This window comes from Quercus robur, chromosome 12 (genome assembly GCF_932294415.1).
Source record: "Quercus robur chromosome 12, dhQueRobu3.1, whole genome shotgun sequence".
In the NCBI taxonomy this organism is placed as follows: domain Eukaryota; kingdom Viridiplantae; phylum Streptophyta; class Magnoliopsida; order Fagales; family Fagaceae; genus Quercus; species Quercus robur.
The window spans coordinates 16,314,407-16,326,845 of record NC_065545.1 but is presented as its reverse complement, the minus strand read 5'-3'; the positions used below and the strand labels follow the sequence as shown (position 1 = coordinate 16,326,845).

General features: G+C 40.2%; 2 protein-coding genes across 3 annotated transcripts; one reads left to right on the top strand and one right to left on the bottom strand.

The window, feature by feature from the left end:
* Positions 1-8,025: 8,025 nt before the first annotated feature.
* Positions 8,026-9,289, bottom strand: LOC126708715 (glycosyltransferase family protein 64 C3; the record flags this gene model as incomplete). Its single annotated transcript, XM_050408591.1, has 1 exon — positions 8,026-9,289. A coding segment is annotated over one exon (1,137 nt), but the record flags the coding sequence as incomplete, so codon positions are not given.
* LOC126708717 (uncharacterized) lies at positions 8,908-11,265 on the top strand. 2 transcript variants are annotated; one of them, XM_050408594.1, is made up of 4 exons: positions 8,908-9,125; positions 9,322-9,531; positions 10,346-10,477; positions 10,886-11,265. In XM_050408594.1, exons 2-4 carry the CDS (start codon positions 9,379-9,381, stop codon positions 10,970-10,972), a joined length of 372 nt encoding a protein of 123 aa, XP_050264551.1. In that variant the 5' UTR covers positions 8,908-9,125; positions 9,322-9,378; the 3' UTR covers positions 10,973-11,265. The 2 variants fall into 2 exon arrangements, with proteins under 2 accessions (XP_050264551.1, XP_050264552.1); XM_050408595.1 differs by having other exon boundaries at positions 8,977-9,125; positions 9,325-9,531.
* The last annotated feature ends 1,174 nt before the right edge of the window (positions 11,266-12,439 follow it).

Here is a 12,439-nt window from a genome sequence, read left to right as displayed (position 1 = left end):
TAATGTAGCCTACATACAGGTTTAAACTTACTCTGTTCCCTACTCATCAGCAAGTTTAAAGGGCCAGAGGGATAATCAATTTTCAAACAAATATGGGTATGCCTATAAATGCTTTAAGTGATGTTCATGAGCATCCATTTGAGCCTGTTATCACAGTGAAAATCTTTGCTGTTTAGAGTCGCTGATCATTTTTGACATTCAAGTAATCAATAAGAAGCACTAATTTACCTTAAGTATGTAGTCCAAGGAGTCTAAAATAACTAAGGCTTTGCCCTGATACTTGGTAAAATGATAGGAAGTATTAATTTACTCAAAGTATGTGGTCCGAGGAGCCAGACATAGGGTTCTGTTTAATATTTAGATGGATGTCATGGAGTATTAATTTACCCAAAGCATGTGTTCTGAGGAGCCAGGCATAGCTAAGGTTCTATTTAATACTAAAATAGATGTCAGGGAGTATTAATTTACCCTAAGCATGTGGTCCAAGGAACCAGGCATAGTTAATGTTCTATTTAATACTGAAATAGATGTCAGGAAGTATTAATTTACCTAAAGCATGTGGTCTGAGGAACCAGGCCTAGCTAAGGTTCTATTTAATACTCAGAAAAGTAACTTAACATATCAATTTACCCAAGATATGTGGTCTGAGGAGTCAGATATGATCAAGGTTCTGTTTGATACTTAGAAAGATGCCATTAAGTATTAATTTACCCAAAGTATATGGTCCGAGAAATAGGCATAATTAAGGTTCCGTTTAATACTCAGAAAAGTGACTTAACATATCAATTTACCCAAGGTATGTGGTCCGAGGAGCCAAGCATGACCAATGTTCTGTTTAATACTTAGAAAGATGCCATTAAGTATTAATTTACCTAAAATATGTGGTTTGAGGAACTAGGCATAGCTAAAGTTCTGTTTAACACTCAGAAAAATGACTTAACATATCAATTTACCCAAGGTATGTGGTCCGAGGAGCCAGGCATGACTAATGTTCTGTTTGATACTTAGAAAGACGTCATTAAGTATTAATTTACCCAAAGTATATGGTTCGAGGAACTAGGCATAGTTAAGGTTCTGTTTAATACTCAAAAAAATTACTTAACATATCAATTTATCCAAGGTATGTGATTTGAGGAGTCAGGCATGACCAAGGTTCTGTTTGATACTTGGAATAACAATAATATGAAGCTTAACAGATAATGTAATAAACGAGACTATGACAAGGAAGACTTTCATTAATAATAATATCTTTTCAGGTTATTTACATTTCAGGGGCGTAGCACAACATTCTCATCTAGGTCTTCAAGATGATACGCACCTATTCTAGCCACCGAGGTGATGCGATATGGCCCTTCCCAGTTGGGCCCTAACTTTCCCCATGCTGGGTTCTTTGCAGTACCTAAAACCTTTCTTAATACCAAGTCTCCAGGCGTCAGTGGCCTTAGCTTCACGTTGGCATCATATCCTTGCTTGAGCTTGTGTTGATAATAGGCTAATTGGACCATGGAATTTTCTCTTCGTTCTTCAATTAAGTCTAGACTCTTTCCTAACAACTCATCATTGATAATAGGCTAATTGCTAATTGGACGTGTGGCAACTCTTCTACCCATTTTCCCTTTACGTCGTCCAGCCTCTTTTTAAATCCACTCACTTTGACCTTATTGACAGTTTCAGCCTGTCCATTCCCTTGTGGATATGCCGGGGTGAAATATCTATTTGTTATGCCCAGGTCACAACAATACCTCCGAATGCCTTGCTATTGAACTGAAGACCGTTGTCCGAGATGAGGGTACGAGGGATTCCAAACTGAGTGACAATATTTTTCCAAACAAATCTCTTGGCATCCACATCCCTGATATTTTCCAATGGTTTAACTTCGACCCACTTGGTGAAGTAATCTGTGTTGACCAACAAATACCTCTTATTCCTTGCTGTCTTAGGGAAAGGACCTACAATGTTTATGCCCCATTAAGCAAAAAGTCAAGGGTTGGATAGAGGATTAAAGACTCCTCCTGGTTGATAAATGTTTGGTGCAAATCTTTGGCATTGGTTACACTTCTTCACATACTCTTGTACTTCCCTTTGCACATTTGACCACCAATAGCCTTGTGTGAGGGCCCTGTGAGACAAAGATCTGCCTCCTGTGTGGCTTCCACAAATCCCTTCATGTAATTCTTCTAGGAATAGCTTAATTGCTTCAGGGTGTATGCATAGCATATATGGGCCGGAAAAAGATCTCTTGTACAACTTTTGGTCCTCAAACAGCCAAAACCGAAGAACCTTCCTCTGTACCTTGTCGGCCTTGGACTTACTCTCGGGCAAGACATCTTCCTTAAGGAATAACACAATAGAGTCCATCCAACTAGGCCTCACCCTTATTTGATGAACATGAACCCCATCTCCCCTTACCTTAGTAGGTTTACACAAGTCTTCTGCAAGGATCACCTAATGTAAATTTTGTGTCGAGAATGTTGCTAACGTGGCAAAAGAGTCAGCATGTATGTTTCTACTTCTAGGGATTTGTGACAAATTAAAAGACTCAAACCCAGACTGTAACTATTTTACCTAGTTCAAATACTCATGCATTCTGAGATCTCTGGCTTCCAGATCTCCTTGAACTTGACCTATAATCAGCCTTGAGTCAGAGAAGATTTCCATTACCTTTCCACCCATTTTCTGAACCATGGTCATCCCTACCAACAGGGCTTCATACTCAGCTTCATTGTTTGTGGCTGAGAAGCCTAATCTCAAGGATTTCTCAATTGTGGTCATGTCTGGTGATATTAGAACTAGCCCCACTCTAGATCGTTTGTGGTTTGCAGCACCATTAACGTATACCTTTCAGGACAAAGGTTCTTGTAAAGAGATTGCACCAACCGATTTTTCATCTATGTTCTACTTCTCTACTCTCTCTTTGAATGGGGTTTCAGCAAACTCAATTACCAGATCGGCGAGTACCTGACCCTTAACAGAGGTGCGAGGCATGTACTTGATATCAAAGGCCCCTAGGATTGTATCCCATTTGGCAATCCTCCTCGTGTAATCAGCACTTCGAAGTAGAGATCTAAGTGGGAGTTGGGTTAGGACAACAACTGTGTGCGATTGAAAATAGTGGGGGAGCTTACGCGTAGCATGCACCACTGCCAAAATGGCTTTCTCCAGTGGTAGGTAACAGACCTCGGCCTCATGTAGTGATTTGTTCATATAATAAATTGGCCTCTACACACCACTATCAACCTGTACCAGCACTAAGCTTATCGCATGGGAAGCCATTGCGATGTAGGCAAACAAAACCTCATCCACCTCGGGCCTAGACATAATGGGGGAACGAGATAGATATTCTTTCAACTGCTGGAAGGCTAAAATACACTCCTCGGTCCATTCAAATCCATTCCACTTGTTCAGTAACTGGAAGAAAAGTCTACACCTGTCTGCTGACCAAGAGATGAATCAATTTAAAGTAGTAGTCATCCCTGTTAACTTCTGGACCTTTTTGGGATTCTAAGGTGGTTGTAAATTGTTGATTGCTTTAATCTAGTCAGAGTTGACTTCAATTCCACGGTGTGTAACCATGTACCCCAAGAACTTATCTGATTCGACCCCAAAAGAACACTTAGAAGCATTGAGTCGCAGCTTATGCCTTTTCAAGATCTCAAAGATATTCCTGAGATCATTAATGTGTTCAGATTCCAACTTACTCTTGACCACCATATCGTCTATATAAATCTCAATGTTCTTCTCTAGCTGTAGCTCAAATATCCTAGTCATCATCTTTTGATAGGTAGATCTCGCATTCTTTAGACCAAAGGGCATCACCTTGTAGTGGTAATTCCCAATAGGAGTAATAAAAGCTGTTTTCTCTTGGTCATCCAAGGCTAAAGGTATCTGATGGTACCCTTGAAAGGCATCTAAAAAGCTCATCCGAGAATGGCTTACAGTCGTGTCCACTAGCTGATCAATTCGAGGCATGGGGAAGGGGTCATTTGGACAGACTTTGTTCAAGTTTGTGAAGTCTACACACACCCACCACTTCCTATTCTTCTTCCTTACTACCACTATATTAGCCAACCATTTAGGGTAAAATACTTCTTTGATAGCTCTAGCCTGCTTAAGCTTGTTCACCTTTTCCTTGATAGCATCAGAATGCTCTTTAGATGAGTGCCGAAGTGGTTGCTTTCTAGGGAGGACAGTTGGGTTGACATTCAAATGATGGCAAATGAAGTCAAGATCTACCCCAAGAGCCTCATAGGCATTCCAAGCGAACACATCAATATTCCTCCTAAGAAACGCTAACAATTCTTCCTTCTCCCGAGGAAGCAACTAAACACTGACCTGAAAAAACTTTTCCGGATCGCCATCTATAACGATTTCCTCTAACCTCTCACACTTTGCCTCTCCCATCACCGCATCTGTAGATAGGACTGGAATCCTTGATTGCTATGAGCCCCCCTCAGTAGAGGCCGAGGACTTAGTCACAGGTTGATGCACAATGGCAGCCACAAGGCACTGCCTAGCCATGGATTAACTCCCCACAAGCTCCTCAATCCGTCCCCTAATGGATACTTCACCTTCAAATGCAGAGTTGAAGAAACAGTCCATAGGGCATAAAGCCAGGGTCTGGCCATAATGGCCGTATAGGGAGAGTATGCATCCATCACAATGAAGTCCACTTCAACCACCTCTGAACCTGCTTGCACGGGTAGCCTAATCTGACCCCTTGGGATGACAACTTTCCCATCAAAACTCACCAAAGGTGTATCATAGGCTGTCAGGTCTTCAGGTTTTAAGTTCAGCCTTCTGTACAAGTTAGGGTACAAAATCTCTACATCACTGTCCTGGTTTACCATTACCCTCTTCACATCATACCCCCCTATTATGAGGGTGACCACCAAAGCATCATTGTGTGGCTGGATGGTTCCCATCTTATCCTCATTCGAAAAACTCAGCACCGGTCGGATCTCCGCTCTAGCCCTTTTTGGCTCAGAATTAGGGTCCTTGGCTGGTAGTCGAACTACAAACATCACCCTGGAAGGATGAGAACCAGTTCTCCCAAGTTTAGTAAAGATGACATTAATTGTGCCTAACAGGAGTCTTGAAGAAGCATTCCCTTGAGCCCTTGACCTTGATTGGTCTCCTTATCCGTTGGGCCGATACAAAAACTGTTGTAACCTTCTCTCTCTGACTAGTTGCTCCAGATGGTTCCACAGAGTTCTGCAATCCTCGATGGTATGCCCCCGCTCCTGGTTGTATTAGTAATAGAGGCTCTGGTTGAGCCTCAAGGGATTTCCTCCCATTTTTTTTGGCCATTTGAAGTATGGTTTGTTCTTGATTTTCTTAAAGACTTGATACACTAGTTTTTGGAACACAGTGTTAACCACCTGAGGAGCCATAAATCCAGATTGTCCCGCAAAATCCCTTCGGAGTCTGTTATTATTGTATCTATCCGACTTGAAATCCCTCCTCTCTTGAGGGATAACCTTACCCTTCCCCTTGCCTTGCTGTTGGTCTTCCTCGATCCACTTGTACTCATCAATGCGATCCATAAACCGACAAACACTCCTTACCGGCTTCTTGGTCAAGGATTTTCTCAAATCATGCTCGGCGGGCAATCTGACCTTGAAGGTCCTTATAGCCACATCATCAAAATCCCTATCAATCTCATTAAACATTTCCTAGTACCTGTCCGAGTATGTTTTCAAGGTCTCACCTTCTCGCATGGACATGGACAATAGAGAATCTAAGGGCCAAGGAACCCTATTACACGAAATAAAATGAGACCCAAACACTCGGGTGAGCTCCTTGAAGGAGTCAATAAAACTTGCACCTAAACCATCAAACCACCTCATCGCTACAGGCCCCAAGTTGGATGGAAATACCGTGCACATCAAGGTCTCATTCTTGGAGTGTACAACCATTCTTTGGTTGAAGTGACTTACATGCTCCACAGGCTTACGTGCTCCATAGGGTTTGTACCACCATTGTATGTGGTGAACGTGGGTTGAGTGAACTGTCGAGGAAGTCTCCCTTCCTCAATCCTGCGTGTGAAAGGTGATCTGGAAATTTGTTTGAGCGCTCTGCTCATCGCATCATTCCCCAAGCCTTTGGAAGATAAGCTTTTGTTTCTGTACTCATGGTGGTAGTCTTTATCATATGAGAAAGACTCACTGGGAGGAGTCCTTGATCTTTGCTTATAACTACCATCCTTTTCATCGCCTGAAGAGAAATTAGAAATGGAGGGAGTTCGCCTTCTCCGTTCATGGCTCAACTTCCTCTTTAAATGATCAATCTCCTGCTGCTTGGCTTTGGTATTTTTCTCATGAAAGAGGTGGCTACTACCCCGAGAATGGCTCCTACTAGTATGGGTAATATGCACATTCCCCTCCCGGTCCCTTTTTCGCTCGAGGTTGACAAAATGATCTTTATGTTGGGACCCCATAGATTCTGCCTGGTGTGGACCTAAACCTACCATAGTTGGACGTCAAACTCACTATAACACCAGAATTTCCCACAGACGGTGCCAATTGTAAGGACCGGATTTAAGTCCCTAGCCCAAAAGATGGACAGACTTAGGCCCAAAAAGTCCAAAACAAAAAATTTGTAGAGAGTGAGTTGAAAAACTAGGCTAAAATGAGTTGGACAATAACTAAAGTGGGTTCAAATGATAAGAACAGGAAGACAGATTGATTTAAACTAAAGAAAATCGTCCTCGGCACAGTCCGAGGAGATCAGTTCTCATATATTTCTCACGAGTATGATTACAAATTTGGTTCCTGATTTCTACAGTGTTTTTCTCTTGGTTTCTCGATCTCCTTCTTTCATTGCCTTTTTCTCCTTTTATACTCTCTTTGCCTTTCATCTTTACCCTCCACGTGCAAGCCAGATGGTTGGTATTGATACTTATTACATCAGTACCTTCCTGAAGTCTTTATATAGTAACTGTAAGGCTGAAAGCCACTGTTCAAGTATCACATTCGCATTAATGCGACTAGAGGGTTAACTACATAGCATTTAATGCGGTGGTAAAAGTTTTCTCTTTAGATATTTTAGGACTCCTCATTGTCCTATATTTTTGTAATGCTTATCTGTACCAACAGAATTTCTTGGAACGTTCCCTTGCACGGTAGACCATTTCTCCGGACCTCGGCTTTGGTCAGCCGAGAAGACATTCATCCTCGGCCCACCCTCCTAGGCCCTTATGACCAAAACTATCTTTCTCATTTACTAACACGAATTCCCTTGACAATGCTCACTCCTCCTCAGACGACCTTTCATCCTCAGATTGGGTCCCAGGCCCAACATATACATAGATAACGAGCTCCTGAGCCCAACACCCCTACAAGTACTATTTAGGCATTGAATTATTGTTTTTTTTTTTTTTTTCAATTTCTTTTTTTGATAAATGAGATAATAGTATTGAGAAAGAGGAGGCCCATACTCACAGATGGTGGAAACAACAAGGGGAAAATGACCCATTGGGAGAATGGAAGAGATGGGATAAGTTCCTCAGGTTGAACAAAATAATGCTCAATAAGCCAAAATGTGAGCAATTGTTTCATTTGCTTCTATATTTATCGAAATCATGAATTACTTTGTAGTTCCATGAGACTCATTGACATTATATCTCACTTAGTGTGCGTTTGGTTTCAAATTAAAAATCCAGCTTATTTTACTATTCAATTTATTTTTGCTACTATTCATGGGTCCTATTGTACTTTTTGGTACTATTCATGAGTCTCGCTGTATTATTTCAGTTAACTTTTACATTTTCAACAAAAAATTTTCAGTTTCAGCAAAATAAGTGGATCTCAAATAGACCCTTAAAATTTTGAGTTAGAGCTTGTTAACTAAGACTTTATTTACTTTCCATAGTTCATTGTTATCAAAATTTTCTTTATCGGACTTAAAAATTATCTTCACAGGTAATACCATACCCACATTCCCTTAAATACAAAGTCAAATAATTCATCCATTCGTTAATTAATCAAATTGAAGTTTGACATAAACCATCCAACTATCTCAAAAAAAAGTTAGTAAGTGGACAATCATTTATCTTTGAGTTAAAACGTTTACAATGAGTAATTACTAATTCTCAAGTGATGATCTTGAATGAGCAATTCTAACATGTAAAGAAAAAAAAAAAAAAAAAACTCTCCTATGATTTATCACAAAAGACCAAATGTCCTCCTTTCTCACACAAAGCTTGTTCACCAACTGAATTAACTACCTTCCCATAACCGTATCTCAAAGGCATTCTTCCCATCGCTCTATGAAACTCCATTATACACTTCCCTCTCCTCTTCCTATGCTCCCCTCTCCTACTACTCAACCCCACTTCCTTCACTCCCTCATCTTTCAATCCCAACCGTTGATCAACATCAACGTCATTCCTCGCATCCCCGTAATCCCTGGCCCACTTCGCCCCCACCAAAACGGGCCCCACGTTAGTCTCATCAGCCACCACAAAATTCATCAAGATGTCCTCACAATTACTCATCCGATCAACGGTCCTCCTCATCTCAACTATCGCGGGCCCACCGTTACAGCTGTACTTAAACAGGTAATCATTTCTCAGAATCATAAACTTGGTGAGCAAAATCGAGTACTTCTCTGGATGCACAGTGTAAATCCACTCCTTCCTCGACAAATCAAGATCGTGCGATCTCACGAAGAATCCAATCAGACGGTCACGGTTCGATCCCCAAACCCTCACCGCGAACTCGAACGATTCGTGGTCGATCTCCACGTCATCGTCGCATATCAAAACGGCATGGGTCCCGATGGAAGATCTAGGGAGGAACCGATTGTTGAGGCTGTTCGATGATTGGCGGAGCAGAGAGATTGAGTGATGGAGAGAGAGATTTTGGGCCAATTGGGCTAGGGTTTGGGCCGGGGTGGAGGGGTTTCCCCAGAGGACGAGCACGGAGGATACGAGAGGCGAAGTTGCGTACGTGGCAGCCAGTGATTGAAGCAGAGGAATACGAGACTCGGAGTAACCGTTGATCAAGACCGTTATTTGATCGGATCGGAGCGTCCGCGGGTCACGCTGGGCCTTCGGGTCGCACGGGTCATTGGATAGTGTACGTAAACCGTTTACAGAGAAGAAGAAAAAGAAGAGTATCACGAAGGTTCGAATCTGATTCATCTCCATTAGAGCAACATGGATTAGCTTTGATTTTATAAAATGGTTTTTCAGTGGCAATTTCGATAATAACGATAGATTTTGAGTGCAAATTTGCGGGAGTGGCAGTTTTGTTATTTGTGGTGAACTACGCGGGTGAATTGCTAATTTGCTATTTTATTTTATTTTTTTTCCTCCTGCAGCAGCAACGTTATCTGATTCTGAAGTGCGTGACAGCGTGAGGTGAGGAAAGTGTAAAAATGGCGATGATGATGTGTACTATGGCCCCTGGGAAGCTCTACTTTTTACGGAATTTGCCATCGGCTCCGTTAAAGACGACGAGGCGGCGTTTTTTAATGAAGCCTGTGCGTTGCACGCCAATTCAGCCAGTGTCAGTGTCAGTGGAACAACAGGTATAAAATCATTTCTGACTTTCTGAGCTTAAAATGAATTAAGAATAATAGTCAGGCGCAATGCGCATTTTATCATGCTGACCTTATTGGAAATTTAACGAATATTTTTGGGAATTTAAAACTCACTCACTTTTCCAAGGTCCCTGAAGCCCATCTTACTAAAAAAAAATGTAGTATGTGACTCTGTATGTTGGGCCAAATTCAATGATTTAAAAAAAAAAAAAAAAAAAAAAAAAAAACCCATATAAACAACGCAAAAAATTAAGTAAATGCTACATGTCACAAATCTAACTAAAATTGAGTTACCTAAGTTATGCCTCTGTATATTTCTCTATGGCATTTATTAGTTAGTGTTGGGGCCATCTTAGGTTCTGCAATTGAATGCAATCACGGGATGTATTGAATCTATTGATCAATGTAATAAAAACAATGTTATCTTGTTTAAAGATAATTATAATTAAATTCAACGATATGATTCATTGGTCAATAAGTTTAATTGGAAACCTAAGATACAGTACCTAAGTTTACCCGTGTTGTGATTAAGGCTGGGGCTGTTTTGTTGTTTGACATTGATGTCTATATTTTGGTGCTATTGACAATTGTGCTATTTTGGTGCATAAGTGGAACTATTTTGTGGAAACTTGAGGAAGTTTGGAACAATGGATTTTTAAATATTGATTGAGATGTATATTCTTCCTCTCTATTTTACAGAAAACTTAACATGTTACTACACAAGGTTCAATATGAATAACATCTTAATCTGTATTGACTTAGGCTACAATTGCTGTTCTTACTCTAGTCCAGTTGTTTTAAGGTTGATACAGGAATTAGCTGCGAACCTTGCAATGGTAAAGGGTGGTTAACTTGTGATTTTTGTAAAGGGCAAAAGACCAATGTGAAAGCTGAAAACAATCGGATCTACCGTCGATGTCCATCTTGCAGAGCTGTAAGTAGTCCATTAAGTACTCTTCTCAAAGCTTGTAAAATGGTACTTTTGTCGTCAAGTTGATGAGAATACTTTTCTATTGTGATGAAAACATTTAGTGTAGCATAGTTGAAAATGATGCATTGAGGTTGCATAGAAAGATATATGTTAAGCACTCATTTTAGACATGACATGACATGGGCGTGAATATGGCATAACGCAATTGGTGAACCTTCCCAGCTAAAGATCTAGCAGTGGATTGTCTTACTACTACCCTTGCATTTTTTACATGTTTGTAGCTCCTGGTTTTGATAATCCCTTCGTCAATGTACCTCAGGGTTTTATAGTATTTATTAGTTATAGATTCATCTCATGGATAGCAATCTGTCAGAATCCTTGTTTTTATTCATTCTTGACATTTGGCTGCAGGTTGGATACGTCTTGTGCTCAAAGTGCAAAGTTTTCAAATGTGTAACCTTCCCAAATTACAGTGATGGTGCAAATCTATCCTTTTGAGCCTCGAAACAATTCTGTTTTGCTAGCATGATCATAAACTTCAGCGAGGATACACTATGCTCATGAGGTGGAATTTAATTGTTTTGAACAACTTTCTTTCAGGTTCTCATCTTTTCCTTCTGTGTGATTTTCCATCTCAAGAAGGTCTTCTTTGAGTGACATTTATGTAATTTACATATTACAAGTTGGAAAGAAAAGGGAAAGGAATGGTTGAGTTTTAACCTTTGATATTTCTTTTTTCTTATTGGAATAAACTACAATCATAAAATTGAATGGTTATCATTCTTGATTGAGATTGTGATTTTAATTCAAATCTAGAACATTTTTCATTCAAGAGGATGGGCTGAGCCAGGAGGGCAAGTGCCCTCTACCCTCTCTTTTCTGAGGTACAACTAAAATAGCTCCTTTGAGACATGCCAGTACATCGATCCTTTTGGATTTTGTTTCTGCTGTACAGGGTTTTATAAGTGTTTGATTAGAGTTTTGTCTTTGAAATTAGTTACCCCATCTTAGAGTTGAATTTCCCTTGAGGCTGAAAATATTTTTTTGAAAAATGTTTTTCACATTTTCTGTTGTTTGGCATGACGAAAAAAAAAGTCAACAGAAAACAAGGCAAAAGAGGTAGAAAATGCTGATCACCTCTCCCTTGCGTACTCACTAACGGCGCCATCACCACATTTGTCGCCACACCATCACCACCACTACTGCCACCATTACCACCATACTATCTTCTCGCTACCACCACAGGTCTGGCACTACTGCGCGCCTACATGAAATATTGTGATTTCTGTGCGAGCCAAAAGACATAAAATGTTTTTGGGATTATTTTCAAGTCACAATCAAATACAGAAAAATAAGTTATTTTTTGGGAGGGGGAAGGGGTTGTTAAATTGTAATGCTGGTAGAGATACCTGTCATGTATTCCTATATGTTGAACTAACTAGAACGGTTAGTATTGCTATTCTTTTTTTTTCTCATTTCAAAAGTAACTTGAAATGAGGATGTGGTAAAAACAAAGGAAAGAGATGAGATGAAATATATTAAAAGTTAGATGTAGCCCTTTTAGGAAATGGAAAAGCTAACTCAAGTTTATAGGATGCAAATAACATAAAAGAAAGAATAAAAATGATCAAAGCCAGACACACAAACACATAGATTTATGTGGTTTACCCTAAATAAGGGTTACGTCCACAAGTTTGTTGCAATTTTATTATGATGATTATGACAGGAGTTACATGGATAATTAGCACATATATACCGCTCCTTTACTAGAGCTACACAAACATGAGAAATCACAGAAGAGGACTTGGGGCATCTAAAGTGTACTCAAAGGCTGGAAATACCCCCAATAATTGTATGGACACCAATTTTATTTGATTTGGGGCCATGATGCCCATGATCGCAGCCAAAATTTAGGCATAACCAACAGTGTGCATCTGGTTCCACATACATCCCATCAATCTCCCA

What these genes read in the sequence shown, in the direction of transcription:
- LOC126708717 (XM_050408594.1), top strand. Translation starts at nt 9,379, where the DNA reads ATGGCGATGATGATGTGTACTATGGCCCCTGGGAAGCTCTACTTTTTA. An exon ending in CAGTGTCAGTGGAACAACAG is followed by an intron (nt 9,532 to 10,345) that starts GTATAAAATCAT and finishes AGTTGTTTTAAG; the next exon opens with GTTGATACAGGAATTAGCTG. An exon ending in GATGTCCATCTTGCAGAGCT is followed by an intron (nt 10,478 to 10,885) that starts GTAAGTAGTCCA and finishes ATTTGGCTGCAG; the next exon opens with GTTGGATACGTCTTGTGCTC.